Source organism: Sorex araneus, chromosome 2 (assembly GCF_027595985.1).
Source record: "Sorex araneus isolate mSorAra2 chromosome 2, mSorAra2.pri, whole genome shotgun sequence".
Classification (NCBI taxonomy): Eukaryota; Metazoa; Chordata; class Mammalia; order Eulipotyphla; family Soricidae; genus Sorex; species Sorex araneus.
The window spans coordinates 272567802-272588874 of record NC_073303.1 but is presented as its reverse complement, the minus strand read 5'-3'; the positions used below and the strand labels follow the sequence as shown (position 1 = coordinate 272588874).

At 44.0% G+C, this 21073-nt stretch overlaps 1 protein-coding gene across 1 annotated transcript in view; it reads right to left on the bottom strand.

Moving 5' to 3' along the window:
• Nucleotides 1-5311: 5311 nt before the first annotated feature.
• The window catches only part of CPB1 (carboxypeptidase B1), a 31766-nt gene continuing 16004 nt past the window's right edge, over nucleotides 5312-21073 (bottom strand). The window contains exons 9-11 of the mRNA XM_004602924.2: nucleotides 20236-20438; nucleotides 6480-6564; nucleotides 5312-5638 (exon numbers count right to left, since the gene is read on the bottom strand). Coding sequence (XP_004602981.2) covers nucleotides 5451-5638; nucleotides 6480-6564; nucleotides 20236-20438 — 476 coding nt within the window. The 3' untranslated portion in view covers nucleotides 5312-5450. The remainder of the gene's footprint in view (nucleotides 5639-6479; nucleotides 6565-20235; nucleotides 20439-21073) is intronic.

Sequence of the window (21073 nt, the reverse complement as noted above, 5' to 3'; positions counted from 1 at the left end):
TCCTGTGGCAGCCTCAGTTCTGGGGTCGGAATCCAAGGGCAGTTTTGATTTAGCTCTGTGTCTGTTTACGTGCTTTGTTTCCTCATGACCCACATATGAACAAGAGTGCCAAATGTTTTTCTTTCTTCTTTTTGACTTATTTGCTTATTTGGAGCGAATCGGTCTCCTTTTAGCTTCTCAGTTCATTGGACACTGTCCAGTGAAGTTCCATTTAAAAACAAACTCTCCACATGGGCAAACCTGATAGATGGCCGTATGTAAGACCCTGGGCATTATGCTTTCATGTGTTTGGTATCAAAAAAGTGTCTTTGGGGAGATGCCCTGTCTCGGGTGAAGCCTCCCTCCCGCCTCTCCATTTCATTAGTCTGCCATGTAATGCCGGCGTTTTCATTGTTTCCCCTACAGGGCTGCCTTTCCCCAACCCCAGAGACCAGGGAGAGGAGACTCGTGGAAACGCCTTCATGTGCTTGATGAGGAAAAAACTTACCAGCACCCGAGACCCCTAAAGCTCCTGCCTTTGAAGGAGCACTTGGCAGGGCTGAGAGAAAAAGCACGAGCTTGATTTTGCTTAAGACAGACGTAAACGTAAGCATAGTCTCCTCATACAAGACCCTTCACCCCCAGCAGGCTGCCTTTTCATTTTGACACTGGTTTGCTCATGTGTGAAACAGACATGCCAAGAGAGTGTGGCATCGAGGGCTAAATGAGATGGCATATGTAGGGATACAGGTGGATGGTAGTCACTCAAAGCATCCTAGTAGCACTTGCCAGGCTCTGCAGATTGGCATTCTATTGGCCGCTGTTAGAATTGCGTGCCAGTAATGGATCTTGTGTTTGATAAGTTCTGCTGAACATTTAGGCATGTAGCGTCTCTGTCTTGGTTTTCCTGGGGTTTACCTCATGAGCACAATCTTATGTGTTGCTTTTGGGAGTTTTATTTTCTGGTTGTAAAAGTAATAGGTGACCACTGAAAACAATTCAACAAAGACTGAAAAACGGAGAAAGAAAAATATACATATTGCCTCAGTCTCTTGCTCTGATAAATATTTTTTTTTGGAAGTCTTTTTCTGTGTGATGAGTTTCAGAACTCTGTGAGGCGGTTTCTAGTCGGGGGGCGTGGGGGGAATCTGAATCAATGCTTGCTGGATTCTGCTGTCTCTCAGGGGCAGGTGCAGATGAGAAATGCATCTTTGACTTTATAATATCTGTTGCTTATTGACAGTTCGCTATTTCTGGATCAGGATATAGACACACGATGCTCTTAAAGTCATCTTAAGACTTTCCTCCCCTCTCCAATTATTTAGACTCTGAGGAACAGCACAATAGATGCATTTCAAGAATATTCTGGAGCTTTTTTTCTCAGAACTGATGTCTTGGCAGGCAGACCTCACTACAACCATATATTACTGCATCAAGATTTAGAAAAGGTCTTGGCGTGTATGGTGTTAGCTGAATAGTTGTTGGACACCATATCATTTGAGGATTGACTATTTAAGACGTTTCATAGGTTAAATTAATCTCCTTAGAAAGAGATTTAAAGTTGACTGCTTCCCCTGGCAATAATTTTCCATCATTCTGGATGTTTGCACTTCTGAGATTTCTTGTGGTACTGTGTGTCTAATCTTGGTTTAAAATGCAGCTTTATCGTTGAAGCCACGTTTTCCTGTATATTTTTCAATCCTTGGTAGTATAAAGGAAATGCCTAGAAAATGGAAGCAAACATTCTCTGTCAATTTTCTAGGATTGTTCCAGTAATTTTCTGTATTCAGATTCAATCTGTTCAATATCTAGAATAGCTTGGGGTTTTCCTAAGGGCTTGGCTGAAAGCAGAATCCCTTGCTTTTTGTCGTGGATATTGGATTTGTTTGGAGAGGTTTGTAACAGAAACATCGTGCAAAATACTTGCAGAGACACCTGCTTCCAGGTGTTGCCGCCAGGGTGCTCTTTTGGGACAGGTATGTGGGTGTGTGATTCAGGCCATGTCAGACCTGGTTAGGAGCAGAGGGATGCCCTCCCTGACCCGGAAGAGGGTGGAGGAGACACACCCAAACTCAGGTGCTCAAATCTCCTCATCAACCTCAACCTCAACCTCCTCTGCCTTCTCTGCTTGTACTTTTCCCTTGAGCCGGTTCAAATCAGTTATTTGGCCTAGGAGGTGATGATAAAGGACGCGACTCTAGGTGTGCAGAACCTCAGTAATACAGCCGGGAAACCCAGTCTTGCCGTCTGGAAGCCACGCCGTTTGGGAAAGGGAAGTCTCCATGCCATCGGCCACTTGCTGGTTTGGGCAGTTGAGAGCTGGAGCCTGAGAGAGAGACTCAGACTCAGAGCCTGATCAGGGCGCCAAGGAGAGAGGGGAGGTTTTCTCTCAGCTCCACCGGCCAGGAGGGCAGAGACCCCCAGCCACATCTGTGTGCCCAGCCAAGGCCCACCTGGTTTGCTCTGAATTTAGTCCAGGCAGGTAGTTCTCATGGAGCGTGAACAAGTTCTTGTCCCTCCGTCAGGCTCAGGGTTCCAGTGAATTCTGGGTAGCCTTGGAGATCCCTGGGCATCCTTGTGTCCATCTGCATGAGCTCATGGAGGTTCCTTCTCTCTCAGCTACAGAGGAGCCCTCTAGTCTGCCCCACTCTGGGGCTTTGGAACAGCAAGGCAGGAGAAATGTTTCTGTGATGAAGAACTAAGGACCGGAGTGATAGCACAGAGGGTAGAGCATTTGCCTGCACGTGGCCGACTGGGGTTCGATTCCTCCGTCTCTCTCAGAAAGCCCGGCAAGCTACCGAGAGTATTCCACCCGCACGGTAGAGCCTGACAAGCTACTCGTGGTATTCGATATGCCCAAAAGAGTAACAACAAGTCTCACAATGGAGATGTTACTGGTGCCCGCTTGAGCAAATCGATGAACAACAGGATGACAGTGCTATAGTGCTTAAGGAAACTCATTTATTTCTTGCCAGACATTGTTCCAGTTGCTCTATACATATTATTTCATATAACCTTTACAAATCCACGGTAATCAATTCTTATATTGGCATTATAGATGAGGCAAAGCAATTCTTATTATTGGCATTATAGATAAGGCAATATGGACTTATGTAAGTCAAGTAATATGCACAGATTCAGTCAACAAATGAATAGAGGAATCAAAATTTGAATTGGGATTATCAATCCTAGATACAAACATTGAATCAGCGTGAGTGTGAACTATTGCCTGTGCACCTGCTGAAAAAGTAGCAGAAATATTTGTGCTGAGGGGAATCATGACGACATTCCTGGACTTTCAGGAGAAAATTTTCCATTCGCTTCTCATTCCTCTTCTTAAAAAGATCCTTGTCGTTTAGGAAAAGACCGTCTATATTTCTAATTTTGACTTTAAAACACCCAGTTTATGGAACTGGAAGCTTCTTTATTGCTTCGCCAAATAACTTTGAGTCACAAGGAATCTTAGTTCAAGTGCAGGTCAGTTTCCTGAGGTGGGTCAAGCTTTGTGCTGAGGCGGTATCAGGAAGTGAATGATAAGCCCAAAGCACGGTGCCCACTCAGTTAGGTACACAGAGTGCCTGCTCCATCTCACAATATAGATATGATTTAAATAAAAAGGGGCGATTTTCTCTGCCTATTTAAATGATGTATTAAATTATTTTGAGGATTGCGTGACAAAGTGTAGTGGCAACACTGCCGCCATCTACTGGTCAATTAATGCAATTCATCATCCTTGAGCTAATGTCAGAACGGTGATGATTTCAGAGGATTCTGGTTTTGGATTACTATAGGTATTTTAATATATTATTTTAGATACAAGTTTATTCAAGCCTATTTTTCTTGAATCCATATAAAATCAATTAGATAATATTTTTTGTGATTGGAAAGAGATGTTTCTTTCATGTAACCTTCATCATATCATTTTGAAGTTTTAGTTCTATATTGTGTTTGCATGTTACTATATTTTAGGATGTCAATATGGTTCCCCTCCAACCTTAGCAGGTTCAGTTATAATTATGATGTGTGATGAACAATGCATGAACTGATATCTTGCTTTCCTTCATTCTCCTTGGAAACACACTCCCTCTTGTTTCATTTCCAGCATGTCTGGTGAACCTGACTGGTGTTTTAAAAACTCCACGTTGGAGGTTAATGCCTTCAGGGTGACTTCCTGTTGTTCTTCATCCAAGCTCTAAACCCTCTACCGGACATCTGAGCTTCGCCTGCCTGAGGCAAGGTCCCCCTCCTCCAGTGTCAGCCGCCTTTCAAAGCCCACTGGCAATCTTTTTTTTTTTTTGAGAGGGCGTGGCCTGGGGTGGCTCAATGTTTTAAAAAAAATTTTGTTTTTTATTTTTAATGAATCACCATGGGGTACAGTTACAGACTTACAAATTTTCGTGCTTATGTTTCAGTCATACAATGATCGAGTGCCCATCCCTCTGCCAGTGCCCATTCTCCACCACCAATGGTCCCAGTATCCCTCCCATCCCCCCAGTCCCCCCTACTCTGCCCTCTCCCCTCCACCTCTGTGACAGGCACATTTCCTTTTACTCTCTCTCTCTCCTTTAGGGTTTTGTGCTCTGCAACGCAAGTATTGAGTGTCCATCATGTTCGGTCTACAGTCTACTTTCGGCACGCATCTCTCATCCCGAGCGGGCCCTCTAAACACCCCTTCCTTGGTGGTCCCTTCTCTGTCTGAGCTGTCTTTACCCCAGCAAATGAGGCTGGCTTCCAAGCCATGGAGCAAACCTCCTTGTACTTATCGCTACCATCTTTAGGTGTTAGTCTCCCATGTTGTTACGACTCATTCTTTAGGATTTGGCTAGAGAAAGCCTGGCTGGGAGGCCTGTCAGGGTGATTTTCCTGTGGTCTGCCAGCACTTTTTGTTCTTATGTAAATGAAAACACCCTGTTTGAATAATTAGCGAACAAAGGGTGTGCTTTGGGGTCACCTTCCCCAGTGGCGCAACCAGCCTGTAGGGTAGAAACATTCTCTGGCTTTGTCCTCTTGCTCCCCTCAGTTGTTACAGAGCTCTGTACAACAACATTGGTTGGCACAGGGCGAACCAATGGCAAGGGAACTCGGTCGAGTTTAGGTGAAATGGAGCCAAGATGTTTTCTTCTCCCCATGTTTGACAACCCCCAATTTGCCCTTCTACTGCTTCCTTTTCACAACACTGTGCTCCACGAGAGATGAGAATCTCTGCGTCCTGCCAGCTTGAGCCAACCACTCCTCCTCGCCCTTCCGGCCCGTCTTCCTGCCAGGGGACTCAAACTTGTGTGACTGAGGCACACCGTGTCAGGGGAACAGACATCAGACAGGTTTTCCCATGGTAACGATTCACCTTTATTAGGGCCCAGATACTGTCAACCGATCCAGTAGGGTACAAGAAGGGTTGGGATCTGGGGAGCAGCCAGACAGGCTGAGACAAGCCAAGAAACAGCGCCCGGCCGGCTGCTCTGGCCTCGGCCTTAGTAGAGGTGCTCCAGAACGTAGCTGGCGATGTGCTTCACGGCCAGCATGGTCTCCTCGCAAGTTGCCTGGATCTGGCTCTCAGGGAGGGCAAAGCCGTACCTGCCCTTATCTCTGAGCTCGAAGGTGAAGGAGTACTTGATGCCTTGGTCATAAGCCCAGTCGTCAGAGCCACCAGCAGCAGGATCTAAAAATGAGCAGGAAAAAAAAAATCTTTCTATCGAGGAAGAAGAGTTTAATTAAAAAAAGCCAGTTTCTTTTTATACCGAACCAAGGATTCCAGGGGTCCAGGGACTGGGCAGCTTCTGCTGGAGAGGGTCCTATAAGATGCTAGGCAGGTAGCTCGGTTCTGTGGGAGTGCTGCCTTTCATATCCAAAGGGGAAGGTGACTTGTCTTATGATGTTTCCCCTGAGTCTGTGAGGGAGGGATCACTTTATGGTCTCATACGTCATTTGTTTACCAAACATGAGCCATGTGGAGGCAGACAGGAAAGAGAACTGCAGGCTGATGGGAGAAAGACAAGACTTCCCACCCTGCCCCTCTGAGCAAGAGGAAACGGGGAGTTGAGAGTGGGATTGGCCTTAGCTTTTGTTCCTGGCATCTACCATAGGTCACGCATTTATTGTTCATGTAGCAGCGCTGTTACATAGACCTGCTTTCATCCCTTCATTCTTTCCTTCCTTCATATATTCACCTATCCATTCATTCATTTGAACCACCTCTAACTTTTCTCTTTCTCTCCGTGACTTCTTGGCAGGTCCCTCACTCCCTTCCCTTCTCTTGGGCTTCTCTCCATCCTCTTTCTTCTCTCCCCAGTGACACTGCCACCCTGGAGATATCTGCGGGGTGAGTGGAGGCATCTTACAGACTGTCAGATTTCTCTCTTTTTTTTAGTTCTCTGAGTAGAAAACTGATGATCATTTTGTCACCCATCCACTGCCCAGGGTCAGAGGGAAAAGGCCTTGGGGACCCGAGTTGCTGTGGGGGCAGGAGGGTTTGTGGGCGCCATCGGGGGGCCAAGACTCACAGATGGTTGTGGCTCCTGGTCCGTAGGTGTATCTGGTGCCGTGCAGAGTGGCCAGCTCCTTCACGGTGGCCTTAGCCAGGGCGTTCTGCAAGAGACCAGAGGTGTGTGGATGGGTCAGTCCCGCCACCCACCCACAGACTGGCACCGAGCGTTCGAGTTAAGACCTGGAAGACATGTGTGTCCCCATCAGACCCTGCCTTCTGAGCTCTCCAGGGCTGCTCACCTTCTGGCCCCCTGAGTCGCAGAGTTGAAGGGATTCATGGAAAAGATCATGTCTCTGAAGATCTCCCACAGCCTCCATGTGTCTCTTTGTCACCCATGGACTGTCATGGTGTTAACGTGATTTTCTGGCCTCCGGGTTCCTGGTGACCTTTTCCCTATCTTCGAAAGTAATTGTCCCAGGACCCTGGCCAGGAATGACTCCTCAGGGTGTCTCAATCAATATATGTTGGAATCACGGGAGTGATGCAACCAAGAATTTGAGAATTAGCTTCTATTCCTTATTTGGCTTGGGTTCTGGTGTTAAATTGTACTTTAGTCAAAGGACTATCTTTTACGTCCTTTGCTTATTTTATTTTTAATCTACATAGAGACATTTGTTTCCAAAGTCTTATTACACATCGGCTTGAACCTTAATTCAGGCCATGGAAACGAGGCCATAGCTGTCTCTCATTGCCCCAAATCCTGCACATTGCCACAGTGAAATGTGACTGTGGATGAAGAACTAGGTTACGTCTCAGACTGAGTTTGGCAAATCTCTCTTGCCTCTGCAGCTTGTAAGAGGAAGACAGGAGACAGAGAGGTATGCATGGCGGTGTAAACATGATCGCCAACAGCTGTAGGCTGTCAGGTAAAAACCAACTGCATACAAGATAACCTCAAACAAAGCAGAGCAGAACTCTCGAAACATGGCCAGCTCTGATGCCAGATGAGCCCTGAGAGCGCCTGTGTGTTCTGAACGCTGGCCACACCCCTCATGGCTCTGGCCACACCCCTCATGGCGCTGGCCACACCCCTCGCGGCACAGCCCACACCATTGCTGAGAAATGCTGGAAAATCCACAGTTTCACAAGAGTGGCTAGTCCGGCTTGGAAGGATTCTAGACTAAAGAGCCAGAGAACACTGGTTTTACTTCAGAATACCCAGAAACAAAGCAGTAGCAGGCACTAATTTATCTGTGTTCCTGTCTTAGATATTGCATCATACCATCCCCCCTCCCGCCATCCTCCTACTTGGCCAGTTCCCAGGGAGAAGGCTCGCCCCTAGCTCTTCCTTGCCTGTAAGCGCCTCAACCCCTCTCTGGCGAAACAGAGAACATTCTGCCTTTATACTCGGATCACTTGAAAAGCAAGCTTGACTTGGCGACCTTTCATACTCTGGATCAGATATGTGTCTTGTACATATGCCTGCAAAAACTGTGCGGAAATCAGAATAATCCATATTATTTTTTAGTTTTGGGGTCACACCCAGTGGGGCTCAGGGGCTACTCCTGGATTTGTGCTCAGGGCTTCCCTGGTGGTGCTCAGGGAACTCTGTGCAAGGCTAGGGCTCCAACGTGGGTCAACAGCATGCCCAGGTTGAAGGTCGGCACCTTCACGTCTTTCCTATTGCTCTGACCCTGGTTTCTGATTCAAACAAAATTTTTATAGTTATGGTAGTGTGTTCACAATGGTGTTGATGTTTATGGCCTTGTTGTACACAGTTATTTTACCGAAATACATCACCAAAGTGCCCAAGACCGCTGACCCATGACCCATGTCCTGGTATTATCAATTTGTACTCCACTACCAGGAGTCTGTTATCTATTGATATTATCTATGTCTTATTTTGTGTCCCTACAGATAAATGAGATCATCTTGTGATTGTCCTTTTTCTTCCGGCCCAACAAACTAAGAAGAGAGAGAACTTTATCACTACTCAGAGATTCCACCTCTGGGCATCTACTCCTGAAACACAAAAGCACTAATCCAGAAAGACAGATCCACACCACTGTAGCACTTAGTACCATGGCCAGAATATGACAACAGCACAAACGTCCAAAGACAGATGAATGGGTAAAGAAGTTGTGGTAGTCACATGCAATGAAGTGCTATGTAGCAGGGGATGAATAAAATCATACAGTTGTGGCAATTTGATTCATTTCTTTTGAAACAAAGCAGCAACTTCCCTGACTTCCTGTTCAGATATTCAGATCAATGGAGTGGAACCAATGTTCAATGGACACAGGCATGGTGGTAAGACTTGAAGGACTGCAGCTCCCAAAGAACTGAGGCTTCAAGTACCTGGTCAGTTAGAAAACTTGCAAAGAATCATGAAAGTTAGAGTAGGATTTTCTGTGTTGACCCATACAGATGATGCGAGCACTTTACTGGAACTTATCATCAGAGTGTTGGGACAAGAACAGAAACATTTAGGATTTTGCTTCTCATTTCTCCAAACAAGTTAATCAATAAGTTCTTTCTCTTTCAGTCTGGGATCTTTGCTCGGGAGACCTATAGTCCATCCTCCTGTTGTTTCGTCTTATTCCAGCCAAGATGCTCAATCTTCTTTCCAGTTTTAGCATGGGGCCAATGCTACTCAAAAGCCACCTAACCTATAAATCCTAAATAATTCACAGAAGAAAATGAAAACCACCTTCCCCCACAAGCCCCACTCCTCAAAGCATGGTGAGGTGCTAGGTAGGCAGCATCTTTCCTAATATATATTCTATGGTTTCTTTAACTTGCCTTTCATCCAAGGGAATCTCTAGTTAATTCTTTTTCTATGGGGCCAGGGTGATAGTCCAGTAGGGAGGGCATTTGCCTTGCAAACGGCTGACCTAGGTTCTATCCCTGCATCCCCTATGGTCCTCTGAGAAACACTAGGAGTGTGTGGCAGAGCCAGAAATAACCAAAAAGCCAAAAAAAATTTTTTTTAATAAGGCAGAACCTCTGATCTTTAAAAAATATTTTTCATTCCCTAGTTTCCTTTCTTGGGCACTTAAAGTATTTGTCCCTCCCCATTAAACCTTGAATGATGATTTTTTTAATATTGCTATTACTTATAAAGTGCTAGAATGTCAATGAGCCTTCAGATCTCCCAATATTTTTTACTGATTAATACCAGAAACTATCAGACCCAGCCAACTGAAGGAGGGTCACTTGTGATTTGCTATCTCTTTTGTTTTATCTTCTCATCAGTTTGACCATAATAACCATTAGAGCCAAGTCAAAACACTTTGCTGGTCTTTCCTCAAACTATGCAATGGCCTATGCTGAGATCATGGGTATTTTCCCCACTCTTCATAGGTACCTTTTGGAAATAGCTGCTCTGCCTTCGATGCCAGGCGATGTCTGAGACTGACTTTGGCCGACAGAGCTCTTCGCTTCCTCACACTGCTGCATGTGGAAGGACATCTGGGCTTCTCCTGCTCCTCAGTGCTCCCCCATTCCCACATCGTCCATGGAGCTCTCCCACCTGGTGTGAGAATCTATTCTCCCCTCCAGGTGTGAAAACTCTAAGCCCCTCCCTTCTCCCTCGGGTCACCTCCTAGGGGTACCCCAGACTCCTGCTAAGTCAGACTCCTCAGTGACTTCTGTTCACCCTTCTTGCTTCTCCCTATATCCAGTACTTTGGGTACACATCCCACTCAGAATGACTTTTTTTTTGCTCTCTGTCCATATGGAGAATTGCCCTGGCAGCGTGGCCCCTCCTGCGCCTAGGAGCCCCAGAGAATCCACCTCGGTGAGGATGCACACCTCCCCAAAGTTCCTATCCCTTATGTCTTGATCGATGGTTCCCATCTATTTGGCCCTTGATCCATCTCTCTTCAGGAGCTCTCCTTTATGTCTCCTCAACCTTTTGCATGTGTGGAGCACATGGTTGATCCCATGACTCTTACACTGGGGCTTCTGGGCATTACCGATTGGATAGGATTTGGGGGTGACATGTTGTTCTGAGCCATGGCCTCCACTCCACCCACCTGAGTGGAGACGATGGGGGTTTCTGGGGAAAGTGGCCATACCAGGGGGTGCAGGTTGGCTGACTTTCATATTTAGACACCAACCTCTGCTGTGCCCTTTACTTTCACTCCTAAAAAATCTTACGGAGTTTGAATCCTTTCTTTTAGTCTCTCAAGGCCAAGAGACAAAGGGCAAAAAAAAAAAAAAAGTTAGAGCAGACATTAATCAACCCAAATACTATCTTTTAAATTCCAATTATCTTCACAAAAATCCCCAGGACCAGCATGGCTCGTTCCTTTTGAAGAGTTCAAATACTTTCACAAATGTTACTCATTTATCTTCTGGGCACTATCTGTCCACATTTCATCGAGACGGGACTCTTTAGCGGATGGAATGCCGTGTGGAGCCTTATGCTCCGTGGCAGGTTTCCATCTGGGCTGGAGGACGAACCCTGGCCAGGAAGGGTGGAGAGGGCTGGAACTGCATCTGCTGAAGGGATGCAATGGTAACTTCTTTCTTTGCATGTTTTGTACAAAGGGACTCAGGGGCCCAAGGACCCACAGAAGCGACCAGACATCAGAGTATCATCTGGATACTGAACCTCCAACGACTGGCACCCTCTCCTGCCTGTCACACACGGACAGTTTATATCTTGTTCAATGGGTCCAGAATAAGAGCTCAGATTTACATAAAACCTTAGACTGTGCAAAGAGCTCTCGATAAGAGTTTTATATTTTTATCCCCATTTTACAGATAAAAGGACTGAAACACAGAGACGATAAAAGAACTTGGACAAGGGCACAGACACCCCGAAATGGCTTGTTTGAGCTAGATTCTTCTTGCTTGAAATCCTATGCTCTTTTTCACGTCTCCATGTAGCCTTGGAATACTTCAAAAGGAGCGTTGCTGGGGCTGGCTTCGCCGAGTATAAAGGACAGAAGGAAGCTAAAAATAACTCAGCCTCTGAGAGAGCTTTGCTTTCCGTCGAGGCCAAACATGGCCGCTGTTATGAACCCTTAGATATGCGTTTCCATCACATCTTATACACGTTCCCCTTTCTCACCAGTCCTCTTAAAAAGAAGCCTGGGTCAGGGAGCAAAAGACAGAGAGAGTCCAAAATGTCACAGCTGCCTCAAAGCCCAAGAAATAAAGGAACGGCCTGTGTAATGTTTCCTCAGGCCGTGAGCGTTGACTAGGCAGGGGTTCAAGGAATAAGGGGGTGTTTCTCCTCTCCACCGACCTGCCTTTCTGGGAACAAAATTTCTCAGGAGCACTGCCACCTCCAAACACACCGCAGGTGTCTAGATGGGGCTGCCTTTGGTAATCAACCTCTGGGCCATTATCACAAACAAGAGAACCAAAGATCAAACCTGACTATGGACCATAAACATATTAAAAAAAAATTGCCTTCTGGCCGTTGATGCTAACTTCAAGTCCTAAGATGAATCATCACTCTGGGTGAACGCATGTGACACAGCAAAATGATCTTGATCTGGGACTGCCTTCCTTCCCTCTCTCCTGTGATCACAGCTAGCTTCACCCAGGATGCAAAATTAACTCTCAGGCGTATGTTCCCCAGCCTGGAAAGCTTCTGGGCAGAAGCCTCCGGGATGCGCACGCACAAACGTGTTTCTGAGAAGCCCAAGACATAGACAATGGCTGCGGTCACAAACCTCAGAGATTAGAGGGAGGTGGGGAGAGTGTTAGGCCAGGGGAGGAGGGCTCTCTCAGTTCTGCAGAGTCCCCAGGGACTGTGGGACCCCTTTCATGGATGTCAACCAAACTGTTGCTTTAGCTGATCCAAGACATATTTTTAAGCTCTCTAAAATGCAGGGGAAAAGCGAGTCATGAGTCAGCGGAAATTTCAAAGTCTAGAGAAGTTTGTATTTTGTTTTTTTTGGAAGTGGTGCTTCTTCCAAATGAATATTTTAAAAAATACTGTCTATTGGGACTGGAGTGATAGCACAGCGGGTAGGGTATTTGCCTTGCACACGGTTGACCCGGGTTCGATTCCTCCGTCCCTCTCAGAGAGCCTGGCAATCTACCGAGAGTATCCCGCCCAAATGACCGAGCCTGGAAAGCTACTACTCCCAGCATATTCGATATGCCAAAAACAGTAACAACAAGTCTCACAATGGAGACGTTACTGGTGCCCGCTTGAGCAAATTGATGAACAATGGGATGACAGTGCGACGGTGCTACTGTCTACTGGGCTTGTGCTGTCGCTTGCATGTCTAATATGCAGCCATGGAGGCGAGAATGAGATTCTGGGCCAGAGTCAGGACACTTTCTACCATGGTTAAGGTAGGCTTTTGTGGCAACCTCCTGCTTGCCAGGAGGGTTGGCGGGGGAGGGTCTCTGCTGTGGGGTGAGGTGGAGGCACTGTCCCTTGCAGTGTGGCGTGTTGACCAGAATATTGACCCAGTAGCACGCTCACAAGTTTGTCAACCAAAATGTCTCCTCAAAGTTGCCAGGGCTGGAGCAATAGTACAGTGGGGAGTGTTTGCCTTGCACACGGCAGATCTGGGTTTGATCCCAGATTCCTGTATAGTCCCTGGAGTAATTCCTGAGTGCAGAGCCAGGAGTAACTCCTGAGCATTGTGGGTGTGACCCCCAAAAATAGCCGAAAAAATTAGTTACCAGGATTTTCCTCTGGGCACAGGATGGGGTGATATTAGTTTAAAAAGTCCATGGTTAAACATAAAAGAATATGTTTTAGAGAAAACATTTCCAAAGGGTGGACAACTGCTTTCGAAGTTGCTCTTAACGCCTTGTTTTTCTCTGCTGACCCTGGTGTACCTGCCTCCTAAATCCATCAGGTGGAGCTTCTTAAACCACAGACTTTGAACAGCCACGTTGCCAGCTTTAAACAAGAATACAGCATACCCAGTGAAATGTGGTTTTGGGGGAGGGGGCGGGGAGAGGGGCTTGGGCCACGCCTGGAAGTGCTCAGGCCTTCCTTCTGGTTCTGTGCTCAAGAATCACTCCTGGCTGTGCTTGGAAGAATAGATGAGACGCCGGAGGTTGAACTCCATCGGCTGCATGCAAGGCAAGTGCTTTACCCATTGGGTGTCTCTCCAGTTTCTAAGTTTCAGGCAAACCACAGATGTTTTTCCAAGTTACCCGTGTCCTTGGCCATCACTGGAAAATGCTTCCCCTCACCTGTCTTTGGGTTTTACCTGAACTCGTAACTCCTGGGATGGCTGTGTTTATAACCTGGCAATTCTTTGTCTACCACTGGGCCACTGGTTGTAGGACCCATGAAGACGTTCAAGTCCCTCCTGAATCCTGGTCCTCTCTTGGACACTTAGGATTGAAAACACATGACACGAGCTCTCTGCTGCTTCTTTTGACTCCTTCATTTAGGATATGAGTTTGCCTTGAATTTGCTGCCTTCTCTCTGCTGGCTCACACCTCTATTCCCCATCACTCAAGGAGTCAGAACCGACCATTACTCCTTGGCCATGAGCCATGGTCTTTGTTGAACCTCTTCATCACTCAAGGCCCCATTACTGCTCTGAATTCCTATTCTGAGTCTCTCGGAAACTTCCTCTTTGGTATTTCTCCACAGGTTTTTGATCATGGGGACTTATCACTGCGACAGTGACGGTCTCTATGGTAGGAACCGTGGTTTGAGTGGAACACACCAGCTGTCAGTGATATTTCTGATAAATGCCTGAGAGGCTCAGGGACTGACAAGGTCCTGGAGAAGAATTTTAGCTGGTCCACAAATCTTGTTTTATAATAAGCCAGACATCGGTTTTTCTAATAAGAGAAATCCCCGTTGTTACTCATACACTTTTGATCTTCTAAGTAAGACTAGGAACTCAGAACATCCTGCATCCAGTGTTTCATTCACTGAATTCTGTCTTTGAGACCTTGCTGGACTCGCCTCTCTGAGAGGTCAGGTGCCCTTGAACTTGTGTTATTAGCGATTATTGGAACTCATGTGATGACCATGATTTGTTCCACACAATCACTATTCGCCACCTAACTGCATTATTCCTTCCCTCTGATTTTATATCTATCATCACGGTCTTGTTTTATGCTCCTGTGCGAGGGTGGAGCTGTGTACTTCAGTCTTGGTGGCTCATTAACTAAAATTTCCATTAAAAGAAGGAAAGAGATGCCATTGGACCAAAAGTGTTAGACCCCAAGCTTTATCATTTTTCAGAAGGACTGCCCTCTTTCTTTTGGTTGCTCTCATCTTTCTGCTGGTGAATAAATGTAGACTCATGAAAATATGGGCCAGAATCAAAACAGAGTCTGCAGATGGCAGGTACCCTAGCTCTGAATATGCAAGGGTACACTCTTGGCACGGTCCAGGGACAGAGGTTCATCAAGATACATTTTGTGGAATGAAAAGACTATCCTGATGAATGCCCTTTTGCAAAACATCTACATGGAGTACCATCGTACATGACCACAGGGATGTACTTATGTACTTGTGTGTGTGTGTGTGTGTGTGTATGTGTGTGTGTCTTTGCAAACTGGACATCCTGAGAAATTCTTCAGAATCCTGTGTCTCTTAGGCCAAGACTGCCTCAGCCAAGCCTTCAATGGGATCAGCTAGAAGCTGAGAAAGTTGATCCAGTTCCCAAGATTTCCAACTATAAAATTCTTGGCTTCAAATGCACAAACTTGCTACAAGACTCCTGCCCTAGCTCAGAATTTTTGCAATCATGCTTGAAAAAACCATCCATTTGATCAGTCTGGGGAGTGGGTTAAAGTGATTATTGCGGTGATATTATTTCAGGTTCCTGTTTTTTTATTTCTTTTTCTTTTCTTTTTATGGGGGGAGGGGTTGGTGGTGGGGTGTGGATTGGGCCACAGTCGCAGTACTGTGGCTTATTTCTGGTGCTGGTTAGGGATCACTCCTGGCAGTGCTCAGGGGACTAGATGAGATTCAGGAAATCAAACCAGGATCAGCCACATGGAAAGTAAGTGCCTTAATTCCTGTACTATCTCTCTGGTTCCTGCTTTTAAAAATCTTAGATATGGCATGATGGTTCTTCCATTAGTATTAGTAGTTAGTGATCATGCCATGGGAGGTCTCTCTGGGGGAGTCCCACTAAGGAGCCTGAGATGTGGGTATAGTTGGAAGCCTTTTAAGTTAACGTCTGCTACTTTCGATATCTTCTCATGACAAGACCGTCATACAAATCAATATTTAATTCCTTTAAACTTTCAAATATATTTGTTTATGGGCTTCAAATCTGTAATTAGGGACTGAGGAGATAGCTGAAGAGTAAAGCATTCACCTCACACACGAGGCCCTGAGTTTAATTCCTGATACCACACACACAAGTAAATGAAAGGAGTGAAAAGTGATTTTAAAAGCCTTCTTTAAAGATAGTAACTCTAGACTGAGGTACTGCACTGCACCGCACTGTCATCCTGTGTCGTCCAGTTGTTCATGGATTTGCTTGAGCGGGCACCAGTAACATCTCCATTGTGAGACTTGTTGTTACTGTTTTTGGCATATTGAATATGCCACAGGTAGCTTGCCAGGCTCTGCTATGCGGGCAGGATACTCTTGGTAGCTTGCTGGACTCTCGGAGACGGATGGAGGAATTGAACCCGGGTCGGTCGCATGCAAGGCAAACGCCCTACCCTCTGTGCTGTCGCTCCAGCCCCTCTCTCTATTTTCTTAACAAATTAAAAAAACTATTTTTGTGTGTTTTATTTTCTTTTAATAATAATAATATGTGTAGGAACATTTTGCAGACTGGGAAATTTTTTATGTACAAGCTACCTTCATAATTTCCCATACTTTTACTAATCTGTGGATTTTTTGGGTACCTTTCTTTGAAATGTATTCTATTGCTTTTCTCATATCTCTACTTATTCAATCTCTTGTATACTCTGTTAGTTTCCCTCTGGAAGTTGACTCATGATATGTACAATTGTCAGGCAAGCTACATGTATAGATCTTTCAGCAATGCAGCCACATGATTTTTTTTAACCCTAACTCATAGATCAAAGGAATCGCTCTTTCTGATATATTCAAACTTCGAACTGTGATTGCTAAGTACAGAATAATTTCCTTGAATATCATTCTCCTTGAAGTATGTTTGACTATTAATATAATCTTACAAGTTTTTTATAAGTATAAAGAGAAATAAAAATCACATATATTTATGCTGAATTATGTATAAGACAAGCCTGCTTTGCATTCCTCTAGGAGAGTTCTGAGTTATCTGTTGAGAGATAGGGTGCTAAATTTATCTCCTTCATCTCTTACTTGATTTTATTTTCTCCAAAACAGAAAAGTCACATTTTTCTAATCTTGACATGAAGTTTGGATAAAACATTTATCTTTCTATTTCAAAACATGTTCAAGGATGCCATTCTGGTGATACTAGACCAATTGGGCCAGTAGTTCAATGCTGGGGGTGGAGTCTGGTGTTACTCAGGTCCCACGAGAATGGGAACCACCAGGATCACACCTGACATTGCTGTAGGGCCACATGGAGCACTGCTGGAGGGGTTGAGGTTAAGCTGGGGTTAGGCAGCACAAAGCACGCCCCATCCCCATCCTGGTGTTAGCAACCTGGCCCTAGATCAAGACTTTAACTATTTGTAATCCCCATTCCAAATAAAAGACATGTAAAACAAATATATTTAACCTAAACTTTTAAAAGGCACTAAAATTCTCATTTGATTATGTGTGTGTGTGTGTGTGTGTGTGTGTGTGTCTGTGTGTTGGTGTCTGTGTGTATATTTTGTAATAAAACTATGGTGATGAATGATCTTGCGAAATGTGCTTTGGAAATAAGGCAGTTGTAATGGGAAGACCCATTCAAACACTTAACTTGCCTTGGGATGCCAAACTAGATTCATATCCAGACTGACTTGAATAACTAAGTGAAATTTATCGTAAGCCTCACTTCTAGAATGCAAGTATTTTTTTTTGTTAGATACTGTGTTAAAGTTTAATCATACTCGAAAGAATCAGAAACTGAAGTAAGTTAAGAAGTTTTTTTTTTTAAATAAGAACCATATCTAGCACTGTTGGGGGGGGACCATAAAATTCCTGGCATTGGAACCAGGGTCTAGAGCATGCCTAGATGAGCTAGTGCCCTGAAAATTTTGATGGGATACAGGGCTTGTGGCCACACCTGACTGTGCTCTCACACTTGCAGGTACTACTAAGACAATATATGGTGTCACATCCAGAATGGGGGGCTATACACAATGATCATTCTGTGCCCCCCAGAAATAACTCTTAAACCTATGAATGTGAGGTAATATAATTTAGTCTTTGCATTTCAGTCATCTACATAAATGAACTCTGAAAAAGATAAAAAGTAGCATGTACTGCATTTCACTGCATGATCATCACAGACTATGCCAAATGTTACCAGTCTGGTTACCTCCAAAGGTGGAGTGCAACTATTAAGTGAATCTTTAAAAAAAATTTATGTGCCTGTATTCCTAGAAGTAGGGTGCAATGACTATTTGTTGGTGATAATGATTTGGCACCTTTCCATGAATCTGTTAGTTTTGTGAATACAAAAATAAACATCCCAGATAAAATAATTCTGTAGCTAGTTTCTATCTGAGAATAGATCATGCATAATTTTACTTTGATATATATGAAATGATTTTTTTGTATGTTGGAATTTAAAAATAGTTTTTGAGTACAGGATTTCTAAAATCTCTCTTACAATTATCTGTCTCTCCTTGATTTTAAACAAGGATGTGATTCTTAGTAACCCAGGTGTTCCTCTACCCAAGATAACCGCATTGTGACCATGGAAACTGCTAACCCTGTACCTTGCATGTTTCTCTGGATAGAACTCTCAGAGGAAGTAGCAAAAATAAGTAAATAAATAAATGCTAAGTTCTAAAGGATGAACTTGAAAATTAATATCGTTTCTAGATTTTAGACTAGGTTATGCAGTCAATATGGTGAACAAGTTCTTCATCACTGAAAAGGGCTTGAACTCAATTCCCCCAAATAAGAAAGGATCAAACTTTGTGAACCAGCTCGTGACCAAGGGACACATTACAATTTTTCATTAGCTTTCATCTTTTAGTGTCAATGTTTAAACTATGTGCTATTAAGCAAACCGAACCTATGGAGTATTGCTGCCTTTCCTATGGATTACAGTCTTAGTCTGATATTTTACTGATGAATTCAGTAGCATTTACTTATTATGGTTTTTTATGTTTTCCCCTCCCCCCCCCAAAGTGGCATAGTTGAAACCTACTCACAGGAATTAGGTAAACATCATTATACCCACTGTCTCTTTTCTGATGGTCAGAAAACTGGATAGAAGTGAGTTGCTGCTTGTACCATTTCTGGACAGCAGTCTAGGAAACACCCAGAGTTGCTGGGGGAATAAGCCTACTCAGGATATTGAACTGTTGAATGACTCCTACTGATGATGTTTTACTTGTTTTCTAATTTTTGGTGATGGGTGGGGAAAATGGGAAGCATTTTGGAAAATAGATTTAAAAAATTTTAAATCTAAATAAATATTTTAAAATAAAAATGAAATATTCTAAAATCTAAATAAAGGTCAATGATTAGCTCTTTTTGTTGTTGTTTTTGAAGCTGAGTTAATTTTCTCTCCTTGTCACAAAATATTTAAAAATTACATGTTTTGTTTGACTCTGAAAGACTGAATCTGGAAGTACAAAACAACAGCTTCCAGTTGCTAAAGTTACTGAGTGCCCAGATTTATGCATTTTGATAAAGCAAATGTCTAAGTCACTGATTAAGTGAAAATTTTTTTCTTTTTGCATAACTCAGATGTTTTAAATATTATCTTTGCTCTTTTGGATGATCAACCCCAGCTTTTGGTGATAGATGTTTTAAAAATTAAAAATACATCATTTTAAGGATTAAAAATGCTGATGTGTAATGTATACTAATGTGAACATTAAAGTCATACTATTAACTTTTCATGTAATTATAGTTTGATTCTCCAGCATTTCTCATTTTTGTCAAAGATACTTTGAATTTCATTGTTCTTTATAACCAATAGAGCGCTGTTTACAACATCTGTTCACGACTGACTTCTGTGTCTCACCCAAACTGTGAGACACACATTTCTAGGATCCTGTCACTCTACTCAATAGCCAATTTCTCTACTAAATGTGCCAAATTCCTCATGGTATCTGCCACGCTTTGCCTTTGTCAAATCCAGGTCAATGCTATGTGACAACACTGAAGCGCTGATAATTATTTCATTAATCATCTCACTTTATTCCCTGGACTAACCCCACAGACAGCTGATGGGCACAGCACAAAAACACTGAGTTAGGGAGGAGTCTTGGCTACTCTGCAGGGTGGGAATCTCTCAAGGAAAGTGATTCTCCCAAATGCATCATGTGAGCCAGTTTGGAGGGAACTAGGAGGACGTAACTGACTTGTCATTTTGAATACCAGTAAATAAACTACCCGCTGGAGAATTCATTCCCTGAACCCAAATTCTATATTTTTTCTTTTTGGGTCATACCTGGTAATGCACAGAGGTTATTCCTGGCTCATGCACTCAGGAATTACTCCTGGCAGTGCTCGGGGGACCATATGAGTGCTGAGAATCAAACCTGGGTCGGCCATGTGCAAGGCAAATGCCCTACCCGCTGTGCTATTGCTCCAGCCCCCCAAATTCTATTTTTTAACCAGGTTCTTGACCCAACTACAAAGTCTTGTAAATCTATATTGCATTTTTTATGTGTCTACTACCCAAAATCAATACAAGAAATTCCAGAAATTCTCCCTAGAGTATATTTTTTTTCAGGAGCAGAATTTGCAAAATTATGAACAACAAAATACCATAGGAGCCCCCAAGACTACTTACCAACTCAGCATTGTCCTTTGTGAGTGTGTAGTCATAGGAGTAAGGGTATAGCATCATCTGGGAGTAAGAGTGGATGGTCAGGTAAGCCTTGATGGAGGAGAGGTGGGCGCGGATGAAGTCAGCCAGGGCCTTGGTCTCTTTCTCAGACTCTGCAGAAGGTCCGCAGTAGGTATCATCGCAAGGCTTCCTAGAGGCTCCTATTTCTGGAAAAACACGGATCGTTACTCATGGCAGACCATCCCCTTCTGGAGCTCTTACAGGGCACATTTCAGATCAGGAGTGAACGTCTCTTTTTCAGGGGCATTCTTCTGTTGTCCTCATGGAAGAATTAATTAGTCACAAGACTAAGGTGATGTTTTTCAGCTCACGGGCTGAAAACTTGCAAGTATCACTACTGTCCTGAACCCAAATTCTATTTGGCAGCACTACAGAAGAAGAACCATAGCATCATAAAATGAATAAATAGGAGAAAAGAGTATAATTGTGAGGAACTTCTGTTACAATAGACTGGTTCCCCTTATTTGAGGTTTTACTTTCTAGGGTTTCAATTTCCCACCATCCAATTTTTTACCATGCTGGGGAAATACTATCAATTGTGAGATATATGAGGAATAGAGAGACTACCTTCATCTGTTGTAATAGTGCATTTTCTATTTGTCCTAATAGATTTTTTTTTTATTTTTGTTCATCTCTCACTGTGCCTTATTTGTAAATTGAACTTCAGCACAGGTTTGTACGTATAGGGGAAAGTATGGTATTTATGGGCTTCCATTCTCTATGTAGGGTCAGAAAACCACTGGGGGTCTGCAGATGTATCCCCCATGGAGATGGGAGGCTG